General features: G+C 44.0%; 1 protein-coding gene and 1 long non-coding RNA gene across 3 annotated transcripts in view; one reads left to right on the top strand and one right to left on the bottom strand.

Moving 5' to 3' along the window:
* Positions 1-12,949, bottom strand: part of LOC144584948 (uncharacterized) — a 94,144-nt gene that overhangs the window by 34,085 nt on the left and 47,110 nt on the right. The gene's annotated exons all lie outside the window — the stretch shown is intronic.
* F11R (F11 receptor) overlaps positions 1-12,949 on the top strand; it is a 32,278-nt gene that overhangs the window by 2,803 nt on the left and 16,526 nt on the right. For both annotated transcript variants that reach the window (XR_013539444.1, XM_078382257.1), the window contains exons 2-3: positions 9,188-9,238; positions 11,598-11,714. Coding sequence is in view for 1 of the 2 variants with exons in the window: in XM_078382257.1 (XP_078238383.1) it covers positions 9,188-9,238; positions 11,598-11,714 (168 nt within the window). In the remaining variant the exon portion in view is untranslated. The remainder of the gene's footprint in view (positions 1-9,187; positions 9,239-11,597; positions 11,715-12,949) is intronic.

Below are 12,949 nucleotides of genomic sequence, written 5' to 3'. Positions count from 1 at the left end.
CTTCATCCATGCGGTTGTTCTACCAGACGCATAGTGACAAGCCATAGTGAGGAAAGAATGAAAGAACCGGGCATGTTTAGCTTTGAGAAGAGAAGACAGATGGGAGATGAGAGACACTCAAGAGAAAAATTGGAACACCATCTTGTATCAGATCTGCTTTAATTTGGATTCTTGCCTTCAGCAAGAGGTTGGATTTAATGACCTTATAGGCCCCTTCCAACTCAATTAGTCTATGATCTGAATTCATGTAGATTCAGCTTTCTTTGTCAATGTCTTCTTAAACGTATTAGCTAAACCAGTGGTTAAATGTGCAGTTTTAGAATAGCAGTCAAGCCTGCTTATACACAGTGGGATTTTCTTCTGAGTGAACATATATCTGACCGCATGTTAAATGTTGACATACTGGTAATTGGCAGAGCTTTTCTCCAAAAAAAATTTTTTTTTTCCCAGGGAAATATTTTTAAAATAACTGTGGGTTGGAAAGGCTATTTAAAAGCTTTGGATGCTAAAGAGATCAGGCTTCATATAGAAAGCACAACATAACTTCACTGGAGATCTAGCTTTCTTGTTTATGCTAAGAAGCAACTTAAAGTCAACTATCTTTCAACAAGAAACAAAAAAACAAAAGCAAACACTTTTAAAGTCAAAACTTTGTTTTCTTTCAGATGAGGAATGTTAAACATTTGTGCTAATGTCTCTTTATGCTGCTTTCATTTTTATCATTTCTACTCAGTAAATCCAAATCTTAATCATCCCTCTTGCACAAAGAGTTTTACTCATTTTATTTAGTTACATGTTCCCAAGTATCAAGTAAACATAAACCGCAGGCTTATGTTTAGAAGAGCTGAGCTGGGCTCTTGAGGACAAGACATTTTGGAGACAGCTCATCCATAGGGCCACCATATGTGACTTGACAGCACATGACAATGAGAACCCGCCTTTCCACCATGAGCTAATATTTAAGGTGGCTTACGCTCAGAAAACGTAGAAGGTTAAGAACAGATTCAATCGTAGAACCATTAAAATCAATACATCCACAAACAGTTAAAGTAATTAAAGTGAGTTATACACTCTAATCATATTATTTGTAAAAACAGCAGGAGTGGTAATTGTTCGCAGAGCTGAGAAAGGTGCATTATACAGTTTGAGAGCAATACAGGAAAAAGCCCTCTCCCGCACCCCTGTCCAGTAGGTCTCTGCAACCTTTCTTTGTCTTCAAGAGGGTTTCGCCTGAAGACTGCAAGACTGGGACCAGACTGGGGGTCCCTTAGGTAGTCAGGTCCTGAGCAGAGATGGGCACGAATCGATTTGGCCGAATAGATTTGTGCCCATCTCTAGTCCTGAGCCATTTTGGATTTGAAGATTAAAACTAGGACCTTAAGCTAGGTTCAGATAGCAGCTGGCAAACCATTCTGATCTTTCATTGACCAGGTCATAGGATCTGTGTACTGCATCCTTTCTGCCTCACATTCCACCAGCTGAAGTTCCCTCTCCAAGGGTTGCTTAGTATACTGTGCATGGCAGTAGTCAAAGCACAAAGATTGCTAACATGTCAGGATGACTCCGAGGAGGGCACAGCTGGAACATTTAAGATCAGCGCAAAGACGCTCCTCGTTCCTGCCCCCATTTGGGTATCCCTGACCTGTGTTGGGGGGAGAACAGCCCCTTCTCACACAGGCTGAAGCCCAGTCCCCAAGCCTGGCTTCCTATAGAATCTATCAAAGGCAATGTGGTTATGTTTTTTGCTACAGGAAAACTAAATCTGTAACTATCCCATAGTTACAAAGCAAAGATCTGGCTACGTTCTGTTCCTCAAGACCGCACTTTTAAGATAAATTTCAAAATAACTTTTACCCCTTTCTTGAGGCTGGGTCAGAAAAGCTGAGACCAGCGCCCTCAGAGGGCTTCACTCTGTTACGAGTCTGCAAGAGGGTCACCTAAGGCAGAAGGGTCCAAACTATCTCAAGGACTGGATCTCCCTTTTATGAGCCTGCTCAGGGGTTAAGATCATCAGGGGCGGCCTTTCTCTCGGTCCCACCACCTTTACAGGTACTGACTGTGATGGAGACACAGGACAGGGCCTTCTCTGTGGCTGCTGCTCCCAGAGACTCGGGAACTCCCTGCCACTGGAGGCCAGGCTGGCCCCATCTTGGCTGTCCTTCCATAAGCAGGCAAAGCCCTTTCTCTACAGGCAAGCTTTCCCTCAGTGACTGGCTGGCTGAGTGGGGTTTTTTTAATAGATGGTTGTACCCTACTGCTTTGAATGTGTTTTGAATATTGCTTTTGTTTACCAGTCCTCAAGGTGATATTTCCTTCTCCCTTTTAAATATTTGTATACTTGTTGTTTTGGGGTCTAAACACTGTCTTTTAATGATGCAAGCCGCCTTGGGTCCTTTTTAAGGAGAGAGCCAGGGTAAAAATATTTTAAATGAATAAGTCTCTGGTGGTCTAGCTAACTAATAGGGTTATCTACTTCTGAATGATTCTTGTATGTACTGTCAGACAAAGAATTAGGGAAGGAACAATCCCAGCAAAAGGTCCGCCCTGTTGATCCTTCTTTCCTCCCTTCCAGGGATTATTTGTTGATTGATTGATTTACTTATTCAAAATATTTTTAGCCTGCCTTTCTCCTTAAAAAGGAGACCCGTCAATATTTATACCAATCTCAACATGGATTCAGAGTGGTTTGTGCCTTTTCTCCAGGGCTTTCCCGGGTTCTGAGCAGTCTCGTCCTTCACCACGATGCCATCGTCTCAGGGAAACTCCAGGGACAGGAAAGACACCTTATTCTTGTATCTTGTTTAACCTTCTGTTTTTTCTTGAACTTGAGACACAGTGGGTCCCCCTTTCCTGCCTTAGGATGGTGAAACACTGAATGATGGTATTTGTGGAATGGCATGACTTACACGTCTTCCCCCAAGGGGATCCCAATTTGCAGAAAATTATATGTGTGTGTTTATGTTGTAAAGTATATGTTTTATGATTCCGGGGTAATAACAAAACATCTCACCTGGGTGGGGAAGTCTATACTCAGGTGATGTACTCACTGTCCAGGTGCTTTTACCTGCAGATGATAAACAACCTCAACATTCATGGACTTCCTCTTTATTGGTTTTTAATCTTTAAACCAGGTATGGACTGGTCAATCTTTCAAAGAGAGGTCGTTGAAAAGTGCTCTCCAATCTCCCCCCAGTCTTCTTTTCTCAAGGCTAAACCTGCCCAGTTCTTTCAGTCTTTCCTCCGAGGGCTTGGTTTCCAGTCCCCTGATGGTCTTTGTTGTCCTCCTCCGAACTTGTTCCAGTTTGTCTTCTTAAAGTAGACTGATGCACCCTATTTTTAAAATAATTACCTTCATGTTTACAATTTGAGGACTTTTCTTATTCGTTGAGACACTGTTGTCTCAAGATCTCCATGTGAATGGGTGTTGTGCAAACGTGCCCTAAAATTCACCTCACCTTTGGGAAAGGAAAGGAAATGGTGTTTTACAGCTTCTGTAGATCTATTAATCATGAAGAGGTTTGCTAATGGTAATTGCTACATGACTAATCCCTATTTTGATTCAATCATGACTAGATGGAGTGGGCTTATCTTCGCCTCTGTGTTGTGTGTACAAAGTTCAGAACTGGAAAAGGACAACATTTCAGAGTTGTCTTTGGAATTAAACCATAGCTAGAATTTGGCTGTCTAAAGCAGTGAAATACATTTTGACTTTTGGGAATGTCATGTTGTTAGGTGAAATCGAAAGGTGTTTTTTTCTTCAGATTAAGCAGAACAGAATAATTTTTAATGTCCTGAAAGAAAACCGTGATGGAGTTCTGGTTGACTGCTGTTTCATCTTACGGCACTATGTTGTTTCTAAAGGTGTGACTTAAAAGCACTGTCAGAAGAAATGTGAAACCCTGGGAAAACCGGTTTTGAAGAATTAACAAACACTCCATAAGGGCTTCTCAGGATAAGCAGTTGGGGGAGGCCTTTTGCCTCCTTTTCCAGACTCCTATATATTTTCTAAATTTTCTGTTCATTCGATTGGGGTTCAGCCAAATAGCACAGATCACAGTCTGTTGGGTATGGCTGGGGGCAACTAGCCGATATTAAGAAGGCAGGATTCCATCTTAGAGGCCTCCGAGGTTTTCTCAGTTCCATTCTAGTTTCATTTTTATTTCATGGCTCAGTAGCAGAGTGCTTGTTCGTACGTTCTCAAGCTTGTAATTGATTTCAAGCTGAATGTGAACCAGCAGTGAGCTGTGGCTGCAGAAAAAGACTGATGTAGGTCTTGGTGGCATTGACAGAAATAAAATGTTCAAGGAAACTTCCCTTCATTCTACCCTGGACAGACTTCATGAAAAGCACTGTGCATTAAGGAGAAGGTTCCCTGGCTGTGGAATCTTCTCTGGACATTGTCAATGTACAGCGAGATGCCAGATTATTGTAACAGCAAGGATTTAACGGAAGTGCAGGTAGCTGCTCCATTGGGTCATCATTTCAACACTAATCCGATAAACAGTGGGTTTATCCACCCACAGGTTGACTAACTGCAGGAGCTCAACCTGCTGTGCCACCCACAATCATTCCAGGCCGAGATGACACTGATGACCTTCCTTCTGTATGCAAAGCCAAAGATTCCGCTGTAACATCTCTCCTAATTGATTGTTTAAAAAGCAAGCTTTAGGATACACTCAGAAAAGAGAGAAAGCATGTTGCAGAGTTTTGAATTTCTGGTTGAAATTTCCTTTTTTGCTAAGTACAGAGCTCCACAGAGGAGAATAGCTTCAAGTTCCCCAGATAGTCCACTCCTTTCTCATTAGCTGGTACTTAAAAGTCTCAATAACTGACTGAGACATTTGTAGTAGAAATAGAAGTGCTTCGTTACTAACAGTTGTGGAAAGATCAACAGCAAACAACTGGCTTTCAACAGACTAAAGAGAGGGAAAGGAACACTCAACAGAGAGGCGGGGCTCTCTTTGAATTCACAGGTAAAAATAAGCTGATCATTAGTGCTAGATAGATTGACAGCTCAGAAATGTCCCTGCCAGCCAGAGGTACTAGAGGCAGCATTCACGGCTGTAAAAACTTCAACAAACCAAACTCTAGAGTATGCCGACCAGACTACGTAGCATTTCAATCCGGTTGATGTAATACTTGCTATGGAATGATCGATTCGTGGAGTGTCACACACGGAAGAGGTCTCAGAGAGCACTCTTGTTGGCCATGTGGCTTCTTTTAGGGAGGAGAGTCCTCCCTTAGACATAGAGTAGCCCTCGCTTTGAAGGCATCCTCCATTTGAAGAGCTATCCAGTTAATTCTGTCCAGCCATTTAAAGAAAATTTGCAAGGCAGGGAATCTGAGTACAGTACTTGGACTCACTCGTCATCCACAGTTAAAAGCACCTGGATCACAGACTCAGCAAGCATGCAAATAACTCGAATACCGTTTTCCACACCATGGTGAGGTGCACTGTGATCAAGGATAATTTGAAAAGGATTTTTTTTGCATCTGTGCATATAAATTAGCATAGGTGGACTATGCAAATCAGTCCTGTCCTTTATCTTCCTGGTGATATGAGCTGCTTTTTAAAAACTGATTTGTAAGCAGACATCCCATATCCAAACCTTGTTCAAGGCAGCTTCCGCAATACAGGACGCCACAAGAGTATCCCTATCACACCCTTGGACTCTCAGAAAGGGTGTGAGGGTCAGGCCTGGTTTAATTCCTCTTTTTTAGCCATGAAGCTCGCTGGTGGCCTTTGTAACAGGCACCGGTTTTTAGGCAGACCTCTACCCATCAGGGTTGAGGATAGCCTGGAGGGGAGGCTCGTCGGCCCTTTTCAACAAAGTGCCTTCCAAACAAGGTGAACTACAACTTCCATAATCCCCAACTAGCCTTGTCCATACTTGCTGGCGCTGGAAGGGACTGCAGTCCCAGCCTCTTTGGGACACCCAGGTGGGAGAAGGCTCTTTTGGGGAGCGCTGTGGGGTAGGCATGGTGTTAATCTTTGCACACGTTTAAATGCATGATATATATTAGCCCTTTCCTCTTTTCTGTGAATTTACCTGGGTAGAGTGCAGGCGGGGTTTTTTAATGCCTGATGGAAGCAGGAAGAGCAATAGTTACATATTAAAATCGTGAGCACAACCCCAGAGTTTAGGGAACTCCTGGTTTATGAGTTCTTTGGTTAATTTGTAGCTTATCTTTGCTCCCTTTTGTGCACTTACTAGATCTGAAGTTAAATGGCCCCTGAAAACAGCTGCCTGAGGACTTGGCTAAAGTTTAAGGCCTGAGAACGATACTAGAATTGGCTGCCAAAGTCCAGGAGGTTTTGGTGCTGAGCCAGATTTCAGTGTTCTGTTGATTCTAGGTGGTGTTTCTGTTGCATGACCTGGTCTCTGAATTTCGTTGCTTTGAAACAAAGGGAAAGTTTTTCCGTCGAGAAAGAGCTACTCAGGAACGCATTGTAGGCCAACTTTAGTGTTCTGTCTGATGGTCTGAGCCCCTGTGGCTTGCCAGTTTGTGAAGCAAAATCACACACTTTTGTCTGTGTCATTAAATCAGTAATGATAAGGAAGAATTTTGTTAGATTCAGCCATCTCAGTGGAAGCAGCCCGGTAATTCTGCCTTGATTCGTGAGAAGAAGCACACCCCACCACTGATTAACAGATTTGGAAGGTTTCTTCACAAACTAACCATGAACGGCTTTTATAGTACAAAGCTCCAATGGAAAAAATCCGAATATCAAATGGAAGGCATCAGCAGGTGTGAAATATCACCTTGACTCCCTCCGTTTGCAACATATGTCTTACTAATCAACCACTGTCTTTTTATTTTGGGGCCATGGATAAATGGATAATAGTGTGCCATGTAATCCCACTCGTACATCTGAGGGAGTGGATTTGATATGTGAAAGCTCACATTAAAATATAATAGTCAGTCCTTATAGAATCATAGAATAATAGAGTTGGAAGGAGCCTATAAGACCGTCGAGTCCAACCTCCTCCTCAATGCAAGAATCCAAATCAAAGCAGATCTCACAGATGGTTGTCCAGTTTTCTCTCGAGTGCCTCCAGCATTGGCGCATTCGCCACCTCTCAAGGTCATGAGTTCCACTGTCATACTGCTCTAACAGTTAGGAAGTTTTTCCTGATAAATCTGGCTTCTTGTAGCTCAAGCCTATTATTACATGTCCTGCATTCTGGGATGATGCAGAACAGATCCTGCCCCTCCTCTGTATAACTACCTTTCAAGCATTTGAAAATTGCTATCCTGTCTCCCCTCAGTCTTCTTTTCTCAGGGCTAAACATGCCCAGTTATTTCCATTTTTACTCCTAGGTCTTGATTTCCACTCTCCTGATCATCCTTGTTGCCCTCCTCCGAAATTGCTCCAGTTTGTTGCCATTCTTCTTAAGCCACCACAAGGTTTTCATCTTGTTTTATTTTTCATTTTTTCTTTGATTTTTGCCTGTTGAGGGTGAAAGTGAACAAGTCCACTTGAGGCTCACAGAAAAGGGAGAAGGGGTGAAGTTGCGAGCCAGCCAGCGGTCTGGTTTTTCTGTTTTGTTTTTTTGGGCTGGGCTAGTTTCTCCTGGCCCTCCTATTCCTGACTAATTCTGTGAGTGAGTGGGAGGAAGTAAAGGAAGGACAGGAAGTCTGAACTAGCAGAACTGGAGCTGCTGCCAGGTGGGTTGAAACCACATCAACCCCCTCCAAAATATCCCATATTTTTTAAGACTCTCAGGGACTGCCCTGGTACCCCCTTTAGGTGATCTTTGCTACCACGGCTGAGTTAAACAGCAGCAATGAAAGCACCTTGCAAAAACTTGGCCCCTCGGCCTAGATCGATAGGGGTTATTATGCTTTAAAAGCTCCTGTAACTCCTGGAGAAAAAAAAATGAAACTACACAGCATGGCAACATTGCAGATTTAGCAGCAGGAAAGACGGGAGGAGGGCCAGGGGCTCCCGAGACATGGAGGGGGCATAGTGCCCACCTGTACTTTATGTCACTGCAACGGAGACAGGGTACAGCCACATCTAGCTTGTCCTGAGACCGACATCCCCCCCCCCATTAGCGCCGAAATCAGGCTGGTTAAAACAAAAAAGTTTTTGTTTCAACCCACTCTCTTCCTGCACTTCCCAGTTTCCAGGTATGACTTCACCAACCTCAGTGCACTTTGATATTGCAATACCAAGTCTTGAGTCATAGTTTCTATGGTCTTCTCTTCTTGGTACCAAGTTTTTTTGGGGGGGAGGAAGAAGTGAAAGTCTTTCTTGTGTGGGCATGGTGAGCTAGTTTCACTACTGGTTTTCTTGTGGCTGTGTATGTGTGTGTATGTGAAGTGAAACCCTATCCTTATCTCTTCCCTGCTCTGCTATCACCCTGTTCTTTTCACCAAATTAGGAAAGAATGTACATAGCAATGCTCTAGAACAGGCGGCAAGAACTGTGTGCCCTGCCTGGATCCCTGGAAGTTCTGGACCCCTCTTTGTCATCCCCCCCAAAAGAGAGCAGTCAAAATTGGCTAACTGGATGCCAGAAGTCTTCAAAAGGCACAATTAAAAGCAGTGTATGCTGCTTAATCCTGCCAGTTCAAAAGCATGCAAAATGCAAGTAGATAAATAGGTACCACCTCGGTGGGAAGGTAACAGCGTTCCATGTCTAGTCGCGCTGGCCATGTGACCATGGAAACGGTCTTTGGACAAAACGCTGGCTCTATGGCTTGGAAACAGGGATGAGCACTGCGCCCTAGAGTCGGGCACGACTGGACTAAATGTCAAGGGGAACCTAACCAAAGCTACTTAAAGCACTCTCTGGGTGGTTTTATAATTTAATTATGAAGGCTATGCCTGGCCTTGCCCCTGGAGCAAGCTGGGTACTCAGTTTACCAACTTTGGAAGGATGGAAGATTGGGTCACCCTTGAGCTGCTACCTATTAGTCGTGAGCAGTCTTGACTGCAGGACTGCAGTTTAATCACTGTTCAAAGGCTGGTCCTCCTCTCCAGATGTGTGTAAGTTTGGGGTTTTTGTTTTGTTTTGCTTGCCTGCTTTGAAAAAAAAAATAAAAAGGAAGTTTTGGGATGGGTGTAAAAATGAAGTCGGGGCTCCATGGCTGACCACTCCAGCTTTAAAGCCACCGTTGGTATACAAGCTTCTCTGAAGAATGAAAGAACTTTCATAAATGTTCTCTCTTGCTTACAGGGTCCTTGGTCTTGGGTCAGACAGCGGTTGTAGAGACTCCTGAAAACAGCAGTAAGTTTTGAGAACGATTGCCATCTTCCTATGGTTTCTGCTCATTTCCACTATGCCTTGATCCTGGTGTCACTCAAGCAAAGTGCCTCATCTTCCCTGAATGGCTTTTCAAATTTGTTTGTTTGTTTTAATGGGATGGTGGTGCTAAGAAGGCAGCGTTGTCCCCCTCCTTTGGTCCCATGAGAATTTGCTTTGGGGCAAGGCAGGCCCCCTACACCGCGTTGCCTCTTGTATGTGAATAGTTGGGTATGGCTGGAAGCGCATCCCTCACAGTTCCCTTTTCCTACATTCTACATCCAGAAGAGCCCGTTTCAGCCATGACTTAAGAACAAGGTTGCCACCTCATTACGGGGAAGAAAAACAGCCCAGGCATACACAGTACAGTAAATGAAACAAGACATCTCTCCTTCTGAGTCCTTGTTCCTCAAGGGTTCCCTTTCTCCCTTTAATAAACAACTGTCTTTCACAGATTTTTCTGGCCAGGGCAGTTCTTGTGCACTGTCGCTCTTTTTTTAAAATCCTCTTTAAGCTTTTAAAACTGAGATTGTACGGCTCAAAGAAAAGAGATAAGCCTGTAGTACCACACAGGCTTTGTAAGCAGTGCTAATCTTATTAAGCCATCCAATCCTGTCTTTTACAGATTCGGATTACAGTTCCCAGAAGCCTTGTTCATCAGGGGATTCTGGGACTTGTGATCCTGACAAGAAACGTTTCAAGGTTGTAGCTCTCACTGTTTTTGCTTTTGACCGAACCAAGAAATCCAAACCAGGCAGAATTCCATTAGGCTCTAAATCAATGCTTCCCAACCTGGGCGTCATGAACCCCAAGGAGATGATAATGTGCTTTGGGGAGGGGGGATATAGGTTGCCTTATATGAATTGTACCACTTGTTAAATAATTTCTTCCTTAACCTTTCCGGGTTAGATTATAAAGTTTGCATATATATGTATGTATGAGAGAAAGGCCCTTTGGGAGAGAAAGAAGCCTCTACTATTTGAGAAGGGATGATTTTACTCCACTGAAAAATGTATTTTTATTAAAAAATGTTGGGGGAGCTCACAGGTTACTTGGCTATTATAAAGGGTGGGTGTGTGAAGACTAAAAAAAATTGCTCTAAACGATGCAGAAGAAAAATTCATTCTTTGAGGGGGGGAATTAACTTTTATATTCATATTAATGTCAGGTTGAGAAATTGAACAGGTCTCACAAGGGACCTCATGGTTCACCTGCTGTCCAGGCTTAATGACACCAATGCTCTCACATTAATTGCAGAAAAACACATGCAAACATAGGGATCACATAAACCGTGAAGAACCAGAAAGATGTATGCCAAAGGGTGCATTGATGGAGCATGCGCGCTTCCACTGTGCACATGGGCACCTTTTTGGTGAGAAGCAAAGGAACCGCCAACCTCCATTGTCTTTCAGAAGGCTGAGCGCAGATTCTTCTGTTGCTGCCAGCACAGATTTTGCAAAAAAAAAAAAAAATCTTGGGTAGAAAACACAAGGTTTCCTGCAGGAGCTTTTCTGGGGTCTTTCGGAGGAAGGGGCCTCGAAGGCCAGAAAACCGTCTGTCTCTAGCACGATTTGGTCTAAAGGACGGCTCAGGCTGTAATGCAGAAGAGGCCAGGATGTGGCTGCAAGGGGGGGTGCCCTCAGTTCTTTGCCCCCCAAATGGTGGTGAGCACTTTGTTCCCAGACCAGGACAGTCACTCTCCTTGAAATCTCCTGGTGTAAGCGGAGCCCTCTAAGAGCAAGGCTCAGTGGGCAAAGGACATCCCCTTTGGATGGTGGCCTGCCGCCCCCCCCGAAATGATTCTACCTTAGCCACACCAGCTACAGTGATGGTCCAGCCCATCCACATCTGGACGCCTGCATTTGCCTAGCCTTGCTCTCCAGATGTTTTTTCTGGGTTCTCCTCCACCTGTCGGAAAGCCAGTCAGCTGTGGTCTTTGTGGGACGGGGGGGGACATTAAAAGCAGACCACTAAAAGCACATATTTGTGTTGGCAGTGTGATCCATTACAGGGCCGGGGGGGGCCTTTAAAATTGGCCCCTAGACTGACTAAAGCTGCCCACCCCGACATAGAGAACAGTGTTGTCTTCCTCCTTGGACCCACAGATGGAAATCCTTTCTTTGGCTGAGAACCCACCGTTGTCTGGAACATTGGGGGGGGGGAATCTACAGATGACTCAAGCTTATGAAAGGAAGAGCTTTTCTATCTCCATGCAATTTTGATTTGCAGGATATTTTGCTTGAAAATTACAGTACTCATGAACGTTTAGTACAATTTTTCAGTGTATTTCTTCTTGTTTTTCTTTGACCATATTCCTTCCCCCCCCAAAAAAAAAAAATTCTAGCGGTAAATTTGCCTTGCAAAGCTATTGCATCATCATCAGGCACCCCAAGGCGCCAGGAGTGGAAATTCCACGGGGATGGCAGCACAGTTCTGTTTTATCATGACAATGCATTCACAGGTATGTACAGTAGTAGAAGTCTCTCTCTCTCTCTCTCTCTGTATGTGTGTGTGTGTGTGTGTGTGTGCGCGCGCACAGGGGTGACTTTACTTTCTCTGATGGGAACTCAAATGGTTTATTCTCATTTATAGCCAGCCCTTCCTTCAGTGAGCTTTGGGGCAATGGATATCACTTTCCCCACAGCAGCCCTTTGAGGTTGGAAATGGAGGGAGTTTCACAGTTCAGTATAGGCAAGATTCTGTCTCTCATAAGGCACTCAATATCTGTTGATCATGTGTCAATAGCATATCTGTGTTGCTTCTTCCCAGACTTTAACATCTAGCCTCTTTTCACTCCTTCCCCTCTGCAGTTTTTATAACACAGGTTCTCTGACCCTGATGGATTTTACACTATTTTGGCCCCAGGACTGAATTGTGGTTGGCCTAATAAAAGTATCATTCCTACACTGGAATTCAGATTTGGGGTGTTTATTGATTCGCATGGGCGCCTCTGCATTCTGTGTTGGGGTGTGGATACACTTAAAATATGGGTTAGGGATGCTGTTGGTTTTCCACCCACCCTGCTACCCTACTGTCTCCCTGTCTGAGCTGGAAGGGGTTATATTGGCAATGGTGCTGAAGACCGCCAGGCTGCTTTTCTTAGGACTTGTTTTCCATTATTTCTCTGCCTTTGAAGCAACTTTGTGAAGCAAGGGTGGGTGAGATCCAGAGGTCTAGGACCTCATACATCCATTTTAAAAAGTTTTTCTCATTGAAGAGGCCCTCTTATGCCCTCTACTGTCCAAAAATTAATTTTATGCTATTCTAATTTTTGACATGTTGTGATGCCAGGAGTGCTGTGAAAACACTGTCTGTCTGTCTATCCATCTAGTTAGCTAGCTAGCTAGCTAGCTGTCTACTTTGTATCCCACTCCCTTTAGTGTCATGGCACTAGTCTGGGCGGGTTACAACACATATAATAGAAAACAAAACAAAAAAATTAGAAACATTAAAAGCAGCAAAATTACCTAAAAACAGATAGCACTGACTAATCATATAGACTCAGAGCAGACAGAGGAAAAGGCAAGGGCAGGGAGAAGAGGAGGAGAAAGAAAAAGTGCGGGAAGGTGGTCAGCTGGGATCAGTGTGGAAAGCCTCCCTGAAAAGCATTGTCTTTAATGGCTTCCTCAATGTCCACAGGGAGGGGGCCAGGCGGAGCTCCTCTGGAAGCTGGTTCCATAAAGTTCGAGCCACCAG

This window comes from Pogona vitticeps, chromosome 15 (genome assembly GCF_051106095.1).
Source record: "Pogona vitticeps strain Pit_001003342236 chromosome 15, PviZW2.1, whole genome shotgun sequence".
NCBI classification, from domain to species: domain Eukaryota; kingdom Metazoa; phylum Chordata; class Lepidosauria; order Squamata; family Agamidae; genus Pogona; species Pogona vitticeps.
Note: the sequence above shows the minus strand (reverse complement) of the source record. Positions and strands in the feature narration are given on the sequence as shown.